Below are 16,106 nucleotides of genomic sequence, written 5' to 3'. Positions count from 1 at the left end.
AGCAGAAGCAGAGGGAGGATAAATCTGACCTGGGTGGCCAGCCAATGTAAGCTTTGGCAGGACCTACATACAAACCAGCCACTTGATGGCAGTGGCATAGCACTCAGAATCTGGCGCAGCCCCGAACGAGAGCAGGCAGGTCAGACATCAATGATAGAGGGTGTGGACTGACCTTTGGCTTATCCTAACCGTCGACTGCAAAATATAATATTCGAATTCTTAAAAACGTGAAGACTGGCTCTTACCAAATACTCCTCGGTTCCGTACAGCGAGACAAACTGCTCATCGTCCTCCAACACTCTGGCTGCCCCAAAGTCAGTGAGTTTGTAAACCGACTGCCCGTCCGCTCCGATCACACGCATGATATTTCCAGGCTTGATGTCTCTGTGGACAATCTCATTCTCACGCAGATGGTTCATGCCTGCCACTGTTGGAAGAGCATTGAGATTCAAGTCAAGTTCAGAAGCAGAGACAGAATGGTCTCAGCAGTCACTACTTCCACACACACTGATAAAGAGGTTCACTCTATTTATCACGAGTTTAGGTTTTAAAAATAGAGCCACTTTCTCTCTGTCAATGTTTTAAGAAAGCCCCACCAACGCCTCTACTTTCTCAGAAGACTAAGGAAATTTGCCATGTCAGCTACCACTCTCACCAACTTTTACAGATACACCATAGAAAGCATTCTTTCTGGTTGTATCACAGCTTGGTGTGGCTCCTGCCCTGCCCAAGACCGCAAGAAAATACAAAGGGTCGTGAAATGTAGCCCAATCCATCACGCAAGCCAGCCTTCCATCCATTGACTCTGTCTACACTTCCCGCTGCCTCGGCAAAGCAGCCAGCATAATTAAGGACCCCACGCACCCCGGACATTCTCTCTTCCACCTTCTTCCGTCGGGAAAAAGATACAAAAGTCTAAGGTCACGTACCAACCGACTCAAGAACAGCTTCTTCCCTGCTGCTGTCAGACTTTTGAATGGACCCTACCTCGCATTAAGTTGATCTTTCTCTACACTCTAGCTATGACTGTAACACTATATTCTGCACTCTCTCCTTTCCTTCTCTATGAACGGTATGCTTTGTCTGTATAGTGCGCAAGAAACAATATTTTTCACTGTATACTAATACATGTGACAATAATAAATCAAATCCTTCACCCTGAACCTCTATCTTTTAACAACTTTCCCCTTTCCACATGCAGAGTCATACAAAATAATTTGAATTGTCACACGTATTGGAATACAGTGAAAAGTATTGTTTCTTGCGCGCTATACAAAGCATACCGCTCATAGAGTACATAGGAGAGAAGGAAAGGAGACAGTGCAAAACAGTGATACAGTCATAGGGGCGGCACGGTAGCACAGTGGCTAGCACTGCTGCTTCACAGCTCCAGGGACCTGGGTTCGATTCCCGGCTTGGGTCACTGTCTGTGTGGAGTTTGCACATTCTCCTCGTGTCTGCGTGGGTTTCCTCCGGGTGCTCCGGTTTCCTCCCACAGTCCAAAGATGTGCGGGTTAGGTTGATTGGCCATGCTAAAATTACCCCTTAGTGTCCTGAGATGCGTAGATTAGCGGGTAAAATATGTAGGGATATGGGGGTAGGGCCTGGGTGGGATTGTGGTCGGTGCAGACTCGATGGGCCCGGAGGAAACTCACGCAGACACGGGGAGAACGTGCAAACTCCACACAGACAGTGGCCCAAGCCAGGAATCAAACCTGGGTCCCTGGTGCTGTGAAGCAGCAGTGCTAACCACTGTGCCACCGTGCTTGCTGATATATGGGTCCAGATTTGGAGCGGGGTGGTGTTGTTCTGATTTCAATCTGTTCTGAGTATCAGGAGATCCACAGCATTCATCCAAAGGACTCAGGTCCAGTATCACATGAGCATTAGTCTGAATCAACACTTACGTCTTCAGAATGGAATATTTTTTCACCTACCTCCCAACAATGACATTTTTAAAAAAATTTATTTCACACATGGGAAATAATATCGTCATTTCTGCTGTAATTCAAGCCAATAAATGAAATGCTCGGCAGAGAGTCATCAGAACATACCCACATCTCGTAATACGATCAGGAACTCAGACTCGGGTAGGCCGAAGGCATTCCCTGCCTCCTCCAGAACGGTATACAGGCTTCCGCACGAACAAAACTCCATCACAAGTACTTTATTTCCACTGGTGGTCTAAACACAAGAAAAACACACGCAAGCGTCAACAGGTTAGTGCAGCCGTTGGTAGACGTGGAGCTAAGAGGGTCGATTCTCGGGAGCTGTCGCAGAAGCACTTTAGAAAGATGGCGGACAACGAGGCCTCGTGGAATTCTAGGAGCCTCACCAAAAGTGGGTCCTCAGGAAATCAGTTCCCTGGTGTCTTTGGCACAATGAGGCCCACTGCAAGAGAAGCTGAGCACAACACATATTGGGGCGTCACAAGAGGAAAACAGCGAATCATACAAAAAAATCTAAAATAAATAAATTGGAATAATTACTGATCATAGGGGCGTGACGTTAGTGTACCTTTAAGAAAGTTTTTTTAAAATCCTGTTCTCTGCAGTTGGAAGCAGATCTTTTTTCAGTTTGGTTTCATTGCTGCAGAATTATCTACGAGGGCTCCTTTTATTGCTACTTCAACAGCTCAAATTGGGTCTGTTTATTTTAACTCTGGGTAGTTTTATGATCCTGCATTGTTAGGAGGATGGTCATGTGTTTTTGGACAGGTTTTCTTTTCCCTTTCCAGGGAGTTTAAGGTTTTATTTTCTGTTTGGCTGCAGTTAAGAGTTTTAGAAGGGACAGCAAGCTGGAAAGATTTGTTTCTTTCTCTCCCTGTTTTGTTTGGAAATTCTGCTGGCTATCTGAAAGCAAGGTCTTGCCTTTCTGAAGGGGAGAATCTGCTGTTAGTGGTTTGACCGGAGTCTCTCCCTATTGTTCTGACTTCAAACTGTTCTGAGTATCAGAAGACCCACAGCATTCATCCAAAGGACTCAAGCCTAGTATCACATGAGCATTAGTCTTTGCTGTGTTAAACCTGTGAAAAGGGTCTGTTGTCTATGGGGTTGGTTTGATTGGAACACATTAGATGTATTTGTTAAGGGTTATACATTATAGTGATTGCTTTGTTTCTTGTTTGTAATTGGTAAAAGTTCTTGCTAATTTTCTTACTATACATGTTAACTATATTCTTAAATAAACTTTGCTTGATAAAAGCTCCCTAGTGGGTCATTTGAATCATACCTGAAGTGAAGCATATCAAGCTTATCCTAGCCAAATTCAAGATGCAAAACTTATGATCCAGGCAGGCTCCATGGCGTTTCTGACCTGGACCATAACAATGGTGTATTGAAATGAGGGCAACAAAAATGGTGAAGGGGGTCATACGGGTATCATGTTCATGAAATGCCAGCGTTCTTATTTGCAAATGTACACATTAAGGGTTTGAAAGCTAATTCGAATAACACTGGGAAACTTTCAAAAGAACTAGAAATCACCAGGAATTACAAAAACATCCTGATAAAGGATGTACACATCTGGTGAAAATATTGAAACAACGGACACTGCCATAGCAAAAAACGGAGCCAAGGAAGTATGGAACAGTTTGCAAAGGCATTTCCTATCCTGGGACAGCTGCAAGGGAGGCTTCAACAATTACAGAAAGAGTGAAAGGTGCAGCAATTGAAATGTGTAAGGGCAGCAAAGTATAATTGACAGCTATCAGGTGCCACTTTGGAGGGAGGAGCTGGACAGAGGAAAGTAAATCAGGCTGCTGATAATCAACATGGACTAAGTGGGCAGAGTCCAGACTGCCAGGGAAGAGTGGAGCATCAACTTCATACACAGAACCAGTGCAATGCAACACACACACATGTTCTATAACAAAAGAATGTCTAATTATACAGCATCTATCGCATTGTCAGAAAGGGGGGGGGAGTTTTTGCAGCCAGTTTTCAAGTGTAGTCGTTGCTGTAATGTAAAGAAACACAGCAAGCTCCCACAATGAAATAAAGCAATTTGTCAGTGATCTCAGCTGAAGGATGAATGTTGGTCAGGACAGCAGGGAGAACTGGCCTACTCTTTTTCAAATAGTGCCATGGAATCTGAGGGAACCTTTGTATAATACCTCATGAAAAAGAGGGCACCTCTAACTCCCTGGCTTTTGTGGTCCCTGTACTGGGGTTTTTTTTGTTAAGTTCATTTTCATCTCGATGTAGAAGGAAGAGTAATAATAAAATTGCGTCGAACTTTGTGAAAGAAAATTCCGGAGTTAATAAGGAGAGATGGGGGATGGATGTCAGAATCACAGCAAAGTAGGGGTGCGTGCGTGCCACTTCTGCAGGACTCAGCTGCATTCCACTCCGTAGCTAGACAGATAACTGTCCACATTCTCACCAGTGGCTCCACATAGCTGCTCACACAAGGCAGTGGCCGCAGCCCGCTCAACAGCATTGGTTCGTAGGCCAAACCAGGCGATGGGTGACACGCAGGCTGATGTCCACGTGAGAGAGAATGCCCATCTCCAACTACCCTTTCTCAAACTCAAAAAAATTAGCTGCCTTGATGGAAGTAGCAAGAAAGGAAGCATAGTAAAAAAAATAAAATCATAGAATCCTACAGTGCAGGAGGCCATTCGAGTCAGCACCGACCACAATCCCACCCCGACCCCATCCCCAGAACCCCATGCATTTACCCTAGCTAGTCTCCCTGACACTAAGGGAGAATTTAGCATGGCCAATCCACCTAACCCGCATATCTTTGGAGTGTGTGAGGAAACCAGAGCACCCGGAGGAAACGCAGGCAGACACGGGGAGAATGTGCAAACTTCACACAGACAGTGAGCCAAGCCGGGAAACGAACCCAGATCTCTGGCGCTGTGAAGCAGCAGTGCTGACCACTGCGCCACCGTTTTAATTATCCTTGCCCTTGATTGGACAGAGAATGCGTCTGGATAGTGAAAGCTGTGAGATCCAGCGTTGTTCACCATTAACTGCCTGTTGGCCAATCAACTGCTGTGACAGTCAGCACACACTCTACTGAAGGACACGAAGGCTTTTTAGAAAGACGGGCTTGCCACGAATATAAAGTTTTACAGCACAGAAAGAGGCCCTTCAGCCGAGAGCAACGCTGAAGGGACCAAAAATGGGATTAATGGCAATGATTCAGCACTCGTGCTAAAGATGGGCAGGGTGAGTGACGGCTTTTTCATAGATTCACTGAGCACAGGAGGCCATTCAGCCCATCGTGCCTGAGCTGGCTCTTCCAAAGAGGTATCCAATTCCTCCCATTCCCCTGCTCTTTTTCCCCCTCTTTTGAATATATCCAAAATCTTTTTGAAAATTCGGACAATCTGTTTCCAGTGCTCTTGCCGGCAGTACATTCCACATCAGAACACACTCGATAAAGAGTAGGGGGCAATAGGGGCAGCACGGTGGTCAGCACTGCTGCCTCGCAGCGCCAGGGACCCGGGTTCGATTCCCTGTTTGGGTCACTGTCTGTGTGCAGTTTTCATGTTCTCGCCGTGTCTGCGTGGGTTTCCCCCGGGTGCTCCGGTTTCCTCCCACAGTCCGAAAGGCGTGCGGGTAAGGTGGATTGGCCACGCTAAATTGACCCTTAGTGTCAGAGGGACAAGCTAAGGTAAACGCACAGGGTTATGGGGATAGGGCCAGGTGGGATTGCGGTCGGTGCGGACTCGATGGGCCGAATGGCCTCCTTCTGCACTGTAGGGATTCTATGAAAAATCCTTCTCATCCCTCATCTGAAGTTTACCAATTATCATAAATCTGTGGCCTCTGGTTAGTGACTCCCCTGCCAGTGGAAATTGCTTTTTCTTATGAACCCGCTGACCCCTAATCAATCTCTGCCCTGAAGAACAATTTGAGATTCTCCAGTCCTTTCTGGGGAGCAGGGTGGCGGTGGGAGTGTTTCTGCTAGGCTGGCTGCGGTCCAGCAGCCAGGATTGTGAACAGATTACAGTGAAGCTGCAAACCAGCATTCCAGCTGAGTGATCAAATGTCGCAGAGATAGAGATGGGGCGGAGAGAGAGAGAGAGAGAGGCCATGCTCCAGTTTAAAGTTACAAACATGATTCAGCATGAATGAGCCAGCCTGGATCACTGTGCGAGTGCAGTTAGTATCACTTTCACTTTGCCCAGTTTCAGATTCCTGTCAAGGGATTCATTTCTTTGGTGCACACAGTGCATAAGTCAAATTGTGATAAGGGCTCACAAAGAGTTCGTTTTTTAAAGTTTATTTATTAGTGTCACAAGTAGGCTTACATTAACACTGCAATTAAGTTACTGTGAAAGTCCCCTAGTCGCCACACTCCAGCACCTGTTCGGGTACACTGAGGGAGAATTTAGCATGGCCAATGCACCTGACCAGCACATCTTTCAGACTGTGGGAGGAAACCCACGCAGACACGGGGAGAACGTGCAGACTCCGCACAGACAGTGACCCAAGCCGGGAATCTGGCGCTGTGAGATAGCAGTGCTAATCACTGTGCTACCAATTAGAAAGGGGACAGAAACGGGTAGAAAACTAATCCCACGTGTAAAGGGGATGAGTGCTAAGAACTCAGCTTTACAACTTTTCAATGAAGTAGGGGAGGCGATGGCCTAGTGGTATTATCGATAGACTATTAATCCAGAAACTCAGCTAATGTTCTGCGGACCTGGGTTCGAATCCCGCCACGGCAGATGGTGGGATTTGAATTCAGTAACAAAAAATCTGGAATTAGGAATCTACTGATGACCGTGAAACCATTGTCAATTGTTGGAAAAACCCACCTGGTTCACTGGTGTCCTTACCCTGGTCTGGCCTACATGTGACTCCAGAGCCACAGCAATGTGGTTGATTCTCAACTGCCCTCCAAGGGCAACCAGTGATGGACAATAAATGCTGGCCAGCCAGCGACGCCCACATCCCACAAACCACAAACGAATAAAATAAAACAAAGCACTAAATGTACTTACTAATAAAATACTACAGGCAAGACAGACCCACAATACTACCTCAAAGCAAATAAGGAAAGGAGCATCACTGATGCAACACAAAATTAGGGGAAAAGTTTATTTAAATCATGCATAGGAAATAGGACATTTTTACTTAAAAAGCAAAGATCTTTGTAATCAGTTTCAAAAGTGCAAAGAATAAAACAGTGTGATTTCTATACCTCCTCTTCCACTGCAAAGAGTTCGACTATATTTCTATGATTCAATCTTCGAAGGATCTCAAACTCCCGCATCTGCACCTCAAGTGGCCGCAGGAAGCTGAGGTGGTTAAATACTTTAACAGCATACAGGTCACCTGTTTTCTGTGAAAAAATTACACAATAGTTATGCACAGCGATATCTTGGCAAGATGACTCAAGGTGCGTTACTTCTTGAGGTATGGTCACTGGTGTAGGCAAACGTGATAGTCAACACATAGGACACACAGCCCAGAAAAGGGCCATTCGGCCCAGGCAGTCCCTGCCAACATTCACGTTCCACTCGAGCCTCCCCACCCATCTTTCCTCAGTGTGTCAGCAACATGAACAAATAGCAAGGAGATGGTTGAGAAGTCAACATGTGCGATTATTTTTCACTTGTGGCATTAGGTGAAAGTTTAAAGTTTATTTTATTAGTGTCACAAGTCGTCTTACATTAACACTGCAATGAAGTTACTGTGGAAATCCCCCTAGTCGCCACACTCAGGTGCCTGTTCGGGTACGCTGAGGGAGAATTTATCATGGCCAATGCACCTAACCAGCACATCTTTCGGACTGTGGGAGGAAACAGGGGCACCCAGAAGAAACCCACGCAGTCACAGGGAGAACACGCAGACTCTGCACAGACAGTGACCCAAGGCTGAAATCAAACCCGGGTCCCTGGCACTGTGAGGCAGCAGTGCTAACCACAGTGTCACTGTGCCGTCCTAAGGAGAAACATTAACCTGAACACAAGGAGAATTTTAATAAAATAAAATTAAAGTGTATTAGTCACAAGTAAGGCTTACAGTAACACTGCAATGAAGTTACTGTGGAAATCCCCCTAGTCGCCACACTCAGGTGCCTGTTCGGGTACGCTGAGGGAGAATTTATCATGGCCAATGCACCTAACCAGCACATCTTTCGGACTGTGGGAGGAAACAGGGGCACCCAGAAGAAACCCACGCAGTCACAGGGAGAACACGCAGACTCTGCACAGACAGTGACCCAAGGCTGAAATCAAACCCGGGTCCCTGGCACTGTGAGGCAGCAGTGCTAACCACAGTGTCACTGTGCCGTCCTAAGGAGAAACATTAACCTGAACACAAGGAGAATTTTAATAAAATAAAATTAAAGTGTATTAGTCACAAGTAAGGCTTACAGTAACACTGCAATGAAGTTACTGTGAAATTCCCCTAGTCGCCACACTCTGGCGCCTGTTCGGGTCAATGCACCTAACCAGCACGTCTTTCGGACTGTGGGAGGAAACCAGAGCACCCGGAGGAAACCCACGCAGACACGGGGAGAACGTGCAAACTCCACACAGACAGTGACCCAAGCCGGGAATCGAACCCGGGTCCCTGGCGCTGTGAGGCAGCAGTGTTAACCACTGTGCCCACATGGATTTTGCATTATTCTCTGAATACCGTTATGGGATCTTTGACTGTTGACACGAAACATTGGATAAAGACTTGGCTTAAAGCTTGAGCCAAGCTAACATCAATAATGAAGCAAGATAACTCTTGAATGAATGAAAGACTGGAATGGTTCGCCATTTTAATCACATGATAAGACCATTCGTAACTTCCACGTGATTTTCAGTCAAACGTGAAAGATTTTGAGAGGGTGAGAAGTAATGAAGTGGTTTAAAAACCTCCCACTGACAGGAAAGCAGTCCCTTCCTGATGAAGACTGCAGCAGAGGAAACAGCGACAGAGTGTCAGCTTCAGGGGCTGGTCTTTGGAAACCACAGTGCTTTCTGTACTCAGTCTAATCTCAGTCTCATATTTCAAACTCGTAATGCCCAGTCCTCAAGCTTTCACAGGCCAATCTCTGCCACCACTGAGCGCGCTCGCAATGGCATCCGGTTGATAAAACGCAGGAGAGGCAGCACTGTGGCCGGAGAAGAGGGATTACTTAAATTCAACTGGTTGGCGCTGGATGTATTAAAAAGATGGCGTGCCGTTTCCAAGGATCCCAGCGATGTCCTTCCACACATGGGAGTTACATAGAAACTAGAAGCAGGAGTGGGCCTTTCGGCCCTTCGAGTCTGTTCCGCCATTCATTTTGATCATGGCTGATCATCATGATGGAGAAGTGATGGCTCAGCTCATTCACCAAGCCTGCCCGCCTCATTACCATAGAATAACTACAGTGCAGATGGAGGCCAGTCGGCCCATCGAGTTAGCACCGACAGAGCATCCCACCCAGGCCCTATTGCCGTTACCCCACGTGTTTACCCCACTAATCCCCAAACCCACACATCTTGGGACTCTAAGGGGCAATTTAGCATGGCCAATCAATGGCGGCATGGTGGCACAGTGCCTCACAGCACCAGGGACCCGGGTTCGATTCCCGCTTGGGTCACTGTCTGTGTGGAGTTTGCACGTTCTCCCCGTGTCTGCATGGGTTTCCTCTGGGTGCTCCGGTTTCCTCCCACAGTCCTAAGATGCGCAGGTTAGGTTAATTGGCCATGCTAAATTGACCCTTAGTGTCAGGAGGGATTATCAGGGTAAATGTGTGGAATTACAGGAATAGGGCCTGGCTGGGATTGTTGTCGGTGCAAGCTCGATGGGCCGAATGGCCACCTTCTGCACTGTAGGGATTCTATTCTATGATTCTATGGATTCTATTAACCTAACCAGCACATCTTTGGAGTGTGGGAGGAAACCGGAGCACCCGGGGGAAACCAACACAGACATGGGGAGAACGTGCAAACTCCACACAGTCACCCGAGGCAGGAATTGACCCCAGGTACCTAACATTGTGAGGCAGCTGCGCTAACCACTGTGCCGCCCTGCTGCATCCTGATTACTTCCTTTCTAACACCCATGAGTCCCGAAGCTGTAAACTCTTGGGAGAGAAGAAACCAGAGCCAATAAAGAAAAGTTAAAAATTGGCACAATTTGCCCAACTCCCTCAGACAATCAAAATCAGTCTAGGCGATCCCACTGTTAATTCTGTACAAGAAATACAATCCAAACGCAACAAAAAAAAGTTATGAAAAGGCCATTTTGACAGATATGAATTAAGTTGAAGGCAAGAACAGAGAGTTTTATTTTGGAATGCTGTCTGGGGAGGCGATGGCCTAGTGGTATTATCGCTAGGTTATTAGCCCAGAAACTCAGCTAATGTTCTGGGGACCTGGGTTCGAATCCCGCCACGGCAGATGGTGGAATTTGAGTTCAACAAAAATATCTGGAATTAAGAATCTACTGATGACCATGAAACGGAGTGGGAATGGAGGGATACAAAAGAATGGTCTAGTATGGACCAGGGAGCGGCACGGGCTTGGAGGGCCGAAGGGCCTGATCCTGTGCTGTATTGTTCTTTGTTGAAACCATTGTTGTAAAAAACCCATCTGATTCACTAATGTTCTTTAGGGAAGGAAATCTGCTGTCCTTACCTGGTCTGGCCTGCATGTGACTCCAGCGCCACAGCAATGTGATTGACTCTCAACTGCCCTCTGACATGGCCTAGCAAGCCACTCAGTTCAAGGGCAACTAGGGATGGGCAATAAATGCTGGGCCAGTCAACGACACCCATGTCCCACGAATGAATAATAAAAAAATTAACCTTGGTTGAAAAAAAAGCGCTAACCCCACATTGCCGATGAAACACACAAATAAACACAGAAAATGCTGGTAATACTCAGCCATGATGTGGAGATGCCGGTGTTGGACTGGGGTGGGCACAGTAAGAAGTCTCACAACACCAGGTTAAAGTCCAACAGGTTTATTTGGTAGCACAAGCTTTCGGAGCGCTGCTCCTTCATCGGGTGACTCACCTGAAGAAGGAGTGACACTCCGAAAGCTTGTGCTACCAAATAAACCTGTTGGACTTTAACCTGGTGTTGTGAGACTTCTTACAATACTCAGCAAGTCAGGCAGCTCCAGGGGAGGGGAAAAAACAGAGTTAACATCAAAGGGTGGTGGCCTAGGAGTGAACTAGGATAACTCACCTTGTGTCGTCCACGGTACACATTAGCGGTGGCTCCTTGCCCGAGGATGTCAGAGATGAGCCACAGGTAATTGGCTGTGCTCTGCATGGTGGAAACGTTTCAATTCAAGTCCCTTCTATCTGGAAAGCTACAGAGAAAGCACAGGAAAGATTTGAAGCTCGGATTCAACATTACTCAGTCCCAGCTGCTGGAAATCTCTTAAATCACTTCTCAAAAGCTTCCTCGGGCTAGGTACCGGGATTTCCCCCACATCAACTCCTTTCAGGAGGCAGTCATTTGCCCAGCGATGTTACCCTTGAACGAGGAGTTACCAGGGTCAGTGTGATTCTCATTTTGCACTTTGAAATGGTACATTTTGACTGAAGGTTTACAGTGCAGCATGATTGTTTCAGGATTAATGGGCCCAATTTATCCGTGTTAACTCAGAAACAGGAAAAGTCATGCTGCCTCTTGAGAACGGTGCCAGCATTCAACTGGATCATAGCTCCATCCACTTTCATAAAAGCACAGGATCGCGACAGTGCAGGAGGTCGTCATTTGTCCCATCGAGCCTGCACCGACAACAATCCCATCCAGGCCCTATTCACGTAACCTCCCCCTAGCTAATCCCCCTGACACTAATGGACAATTTAGCATGGCCAATCCACCTAACCTGCACATCTTTGGAGTGTGGGAGAAAACCCAGGCAGACACGGGGAGAACGTGCAAACTCCACACAGATAGTCACCCAAGCCAGGAATCGAACCCGGGTACCTGACGCTGTGAGTGCTAACCATCGTGCCGCCCACCACTGTGCCACCATGCCGCCGTTTATCAAATTTTTCTTCTTAAAATATTTATTTGTCGCCCTTTTAAAAGTCACAATGGATTGTCTCTCTGCCACCGTTTATGGTAGAACATCAGATGCCCAAACAACTCAGTATTAAGAACACAATGGAAGCTACAAACTTGTTAGGTACTCACACTTGCATGCTGAACTCTTTGCCTAGAACTTAAAATTAACTGGTGAATGTAGAGGGGAAAATTTCAAACCTACAAAGGTTTAGTTTAGAGGTTGTCTTTGTATTCAGATTCAGCTTTTATGCCTCAGTGAGGTAATGCTATTGAAAAATAAAATCAGAAAGTGCTGTAAAAACTCAGCAGGCCTGACAGCATCTGTGGAGCGAGGAACAGAGTTCATGTTTTGTGTCAAAAATGACTTCTTCAGAACTGTTCCAAGGAAGAATCATGTTCGACTCAATGTTAACCCTGTTTCTTACCACAGATGCTGCCAGACCCGCTGAGTTTTTCCAACACTTGGTTTTTAATTCAAATTTCCAGCATCTGCAAAATTTTGTTCTTATTTTAATGGTATGGAGAAGTTGGTTGGACTACACTTGAAGTACTGTGTACAGTCTGGCCTCTATGCAGATTTAGGACTGAGTTGAGGAGGAACTTCTTCACACAAAGGGCTGTGAATCTGTGGAATTCCCTGCCCAGTGAAGCAGTTGAGGATACCTCATTGAATGTTTTTAAGGCAAGGATAGATAAATTTTTGAACAGTAAAGGAATTAAGGGTTATGGCGAGCGGGCGGGTAAGTGGAGCTGAGTCCACGAAAAGATCAGGCATGATCTTATTGAATGGTGGAGCAGGCTCGAGGGGCCAGATGGCCTACTCCTGCTCCTAGTTCTTATGTTAATACTGTGCATTTATTGCCCATTGATAATTGCCCTTGAGATGGAGGTGGTGAGCTGCCTTCTTGAACTGCTGCAGTCCATGTCTAGGTAGACCTGCAGTGCTGTTAAGGAGAGAGTTCCAGGATTTGGGCCCAGTGCCAGTGATGTACTTCCAAGTCAGAATGGTGGCTGGCTTGGAGGGGAGCTTCCAGGTGGCCGTGTCTGCTGCCTCTGTCCTAGGTGGTAATGATTGTCACTTTGGAAGATGCTGCTTGAGGACTTTGGGTGAGTTTCTGCATCTCATAGACTGCTGCCACCGTGAGTCGTTGGTGGAGGGAGTGAATGTTTGTGGATGGAGTACTGACCAGGCTGGTTTGCTTCATCCTGGATGGCATAGAGTTTCTTGAGTGTTGGCGCCACACTCATCCCGACTTGGTGCTTTTGTGAATGGTGGAGAGGCTTTGGAGAGTCCGGAGGCGAGTTGTTCTGTGCAGAATTCCCAGCCCCTGACCTGCTCTGGTAGCCACAGAATTATGATATGGAAATGCCGGCGTTGGACTGGGGTAAACACACTAAGGAGTCTAACAACACCAGGTTAAAGTCCAACAGGTCTATATGGTAGCAAACGCCACTCGCTTTCGGAGCGCTGCTCCTTTGTCAGGTGAGTGGCCCACTCACCTGACGAAGGAGCAACGCTCCGAAAGCTAGTGGCGTTTGCTACCAAATAAACCTGTTGGACTTTAACCTGGTGTTGTTAGACTCCTTACTGTAGCCACAGTATTATACAGCCACAGTGATTAGCACTGCTGCCTCACAGCGCCAGGGACCCGGGTTCAATTCCGGCCTTGGGTGACTGTCTGTGTGGAGTTTGCACATTCTCCACCTGTCTGCGTGGGTTTCCTCCGGGTGCTCCGGTTTCTTCCCACACTCCAAAGATGCGTGGCTTAGGTTGATTGGCCACGCTAAATTGCCCCTTGGAATCAGTGGGATTAGCAGGGTAAATACGTAGGGTTGCGGGGATAGGGCCTGCGTGGGATTGTTGTCGGTGCAGACTCGATGGGCCAAATGGCCTCCTTCTGCACTGTAGGGATTCTATGATTGGGACTAGATGAATAGCTCTTTTAAAGCTGGCACGTGCTTGACTGGCAAATAGCTTTCTTTGGCAATTTGTCAAACTCTAAGAATGCTGAATTAGTCTGAAGTTAGAGAATGTAAACAGTGCATTTTGAATGGCCCTTTGGCTAAGATCAAGCATCAGATCAAGCCCAAGGCAGGGTGTAATGCCTTATCTTGTCAGCTTGGATCTTGTTTGTCTCTCTTGTGGGGACCATGAATTGGATGCAACTGGATTTTGAATTTGGTTTTTGGAGCAAGCAGGGAATGGATTTGGGTTTGCCCGCTCCACTCCCAGCATGGGCTTTGGATGGAGTAAAAATTAAAACGGGAGACAAAAGAAATGTTTAATAAAAAGGGGCACAAGGCCTCAGCTACCTCAGGAAATCAGGGTGATGAGCCAATCGGGCTTCCAGGAAATAGGATACATTAGGCTGAGCACTTTTTAATCAAAAGTACCCCCCCCCCCCCCCCCCCCCCGGCCACTCCCAGCCGCTGGCAGCTATCTCTCTCTCTGCAGAAAAACACAACCCTGTGGAAAATATTACTGATTGGCTGAGACAGCACTTTCAGTATTCCAGAGTTCATTGTAATGAATACCAGTAATTCAACTGGACTGAAAAGGCAATGGGAAACCAGCCCACTTCGAAGTCTCTCTGGAGTTCGCTATCTATCCAGCGAGTCCTGAGGCAGTGCGGCCCTTGGTCTAATCCATGTCACTAAATTGTCTCTTTATACTGAACAGGGACATTCTGGGGAAAGCAGTTCCTCTGCAGTTTGTGTGTGACACACAGTACAATGGTGTGACACAGTACAATGGTGTGACCAGATTACAGGCTTATCACTTTCCGCTCCACACATCACATTATCTTCAACCGTCCCGACCTCTCACTCCCACCACCATTGGTCGCCCAGCATGTTTGTCCTCACGGTCTGTCACCTTCCAACGGGGTGGCACAGTGGTTAGCACCGCTGCCTCGCAGCGCCAGGGGCCCGGATTCAATTCCACCCTCGGGTCACTGTCTGTGTGGAGTCTGCACATTCTCCCCATGTCTGCGTGGGTTTCCTCCGGGTGCTCCAGTTTCCTCCCACGTTCTAAAGGTGTGCGGGTTAGGTTGGTTGGCCGTGCTAAAATTGCCTTTTAGTGTCAGTGGGATTAGCAGGGTAAATACATTGTGTTACAGGGATAGGGGCTGGGAATTGTTGTTAGTGCAGGTTCCTTCAGCACTGGAGGGATTCTAGAATGCCAGTTTGAAAGCCAACTGGGTGACACCTGAAGGTCAGTCAAATATTTTTTACCCTCATCCTCAATAAATTTAATGGAAGTGTTCAAAGAAAATGGACAAAAACTATTTCTGAAACAACCTTTCGCCTGGGTTTCCTGGGGTTTAATCTTCCATTCCTGGGGACTTCAGGGCAACTGTTGAGGGTTAGCAAACCGAAATATGTTATGGTTGACATTAAAAGTTAGTTTGCATGTATAGTTTTACAGCTATTTTCACAATGATTACTATTTGGTAGTTCAGAATGACTAAAATTGTAGAAGTTACAAGATATAGATCTGATGAACCTTTATTCCCTAGGCGATACTGGGTGAAACTAAACCTTCCGAAAAAACACATCACTTGGTTCAGATTATTATGCAAAGGATCCACAGTAAAGTCTTTAGAGTAATCACGTTTGAATCACTCTGAATTGCACAGTGGCACAGTGGTTAGCACTGCTGCCTCACAGCGCCAGGGACCTGGGTTCGATTCCTGGCTTGGGTCACTGTCTGTGCGGAGTCAAACCTGGCTCCCTGGCGCTGTGAGGCAGCAGTGCTAACCACTGTGCCACCTCACCAGGGAAACAATTCGATCATGTGAGCCTTGCAAGATTTAGCCAAACGTGGCAACACTGAGATTAACTCTTAACAACGTGTCTGAATAACTAAACAGTGCGATGAAGCTGATAAGAGTTGCAAATTTTCTGCTTGAAGAGACCGTGATGGTTCCGGTACCCTCTGTTATATGAGCCAGACAAGGCAATGCTGATCACCAACTAGCCGACGAATGGAACGTGACTGGGTAAATCCCTGTCACTGGGAGACGGGCATCTTTCCCACAACCTTGATTAATCCCTTAACTGATGCACAACAAATAGCAGAAAACTTTCAATCATGGTGGCACAGCGGTTAGCACTGCTGCTTCACAGCTCCAGG

General features: G+C 46.9%; 1 protein-coding gene across 1 annotated transcript in view; it reads right to left on the bottom strand.

Annotated features, from left to right (window-relative positions):
- The window catches only part of tbk1 (TANK-binding kinase 1), a 63,479-nt gene extending 51,937 nt beyond the window's left edge, over positions 1 to 11,542 (bottom strand). The window contains exons 1-4 of the mRNA XM_078206733.1: positions 11,138 to 11,542; positions 7,162 to 7,302; positions 2,055 to 2,184; positions 246 to 427 (exon numbers count right to left, since the gene is read on the bottom strand). Of these exons, the coding sequence (XP_078062859.1) occupies positions 246 to 427; positions 2,055 to 2,184; positions 7,162 to 7,302; positions 11,138 to 11,224 (540 nt within the window). The 5' untranslated portion in view covers positions 11,225 to 11,542. The remainder of the gene's footprint in view (positions 1 to 245; positions 428 to 2,054; positions 2,185 to 7,161; positions 7,303 to 11,137) is intronic.
- Positions 11,543 to 16,106: the final 4,564 nt, after the last annotated feature.

This window comes from Mustelus asterias, unplaced genomic scaffold, assembly GCF_964213995.1.
Source record: "Mustelus asterias unplaced genomic scaffold, sMusAst1.hap1.1 HAP1_SCAFFOLD_1743, whole genome shotgun sequence".
In the NCBI taxonomy this organism is placed as follows: domain Eukaryota; kingdom Metazoa; phylum Chordata; class Chondrichthyes; order Carcharhiniformes; family Triakidae; genus Mustelus; species Mustelus asterias.
The sequence above is the reverse complement of the archived record's forward strand: the minus strand, read 5'-3'. Positions and strand labels throughout refer to the sequence as shown.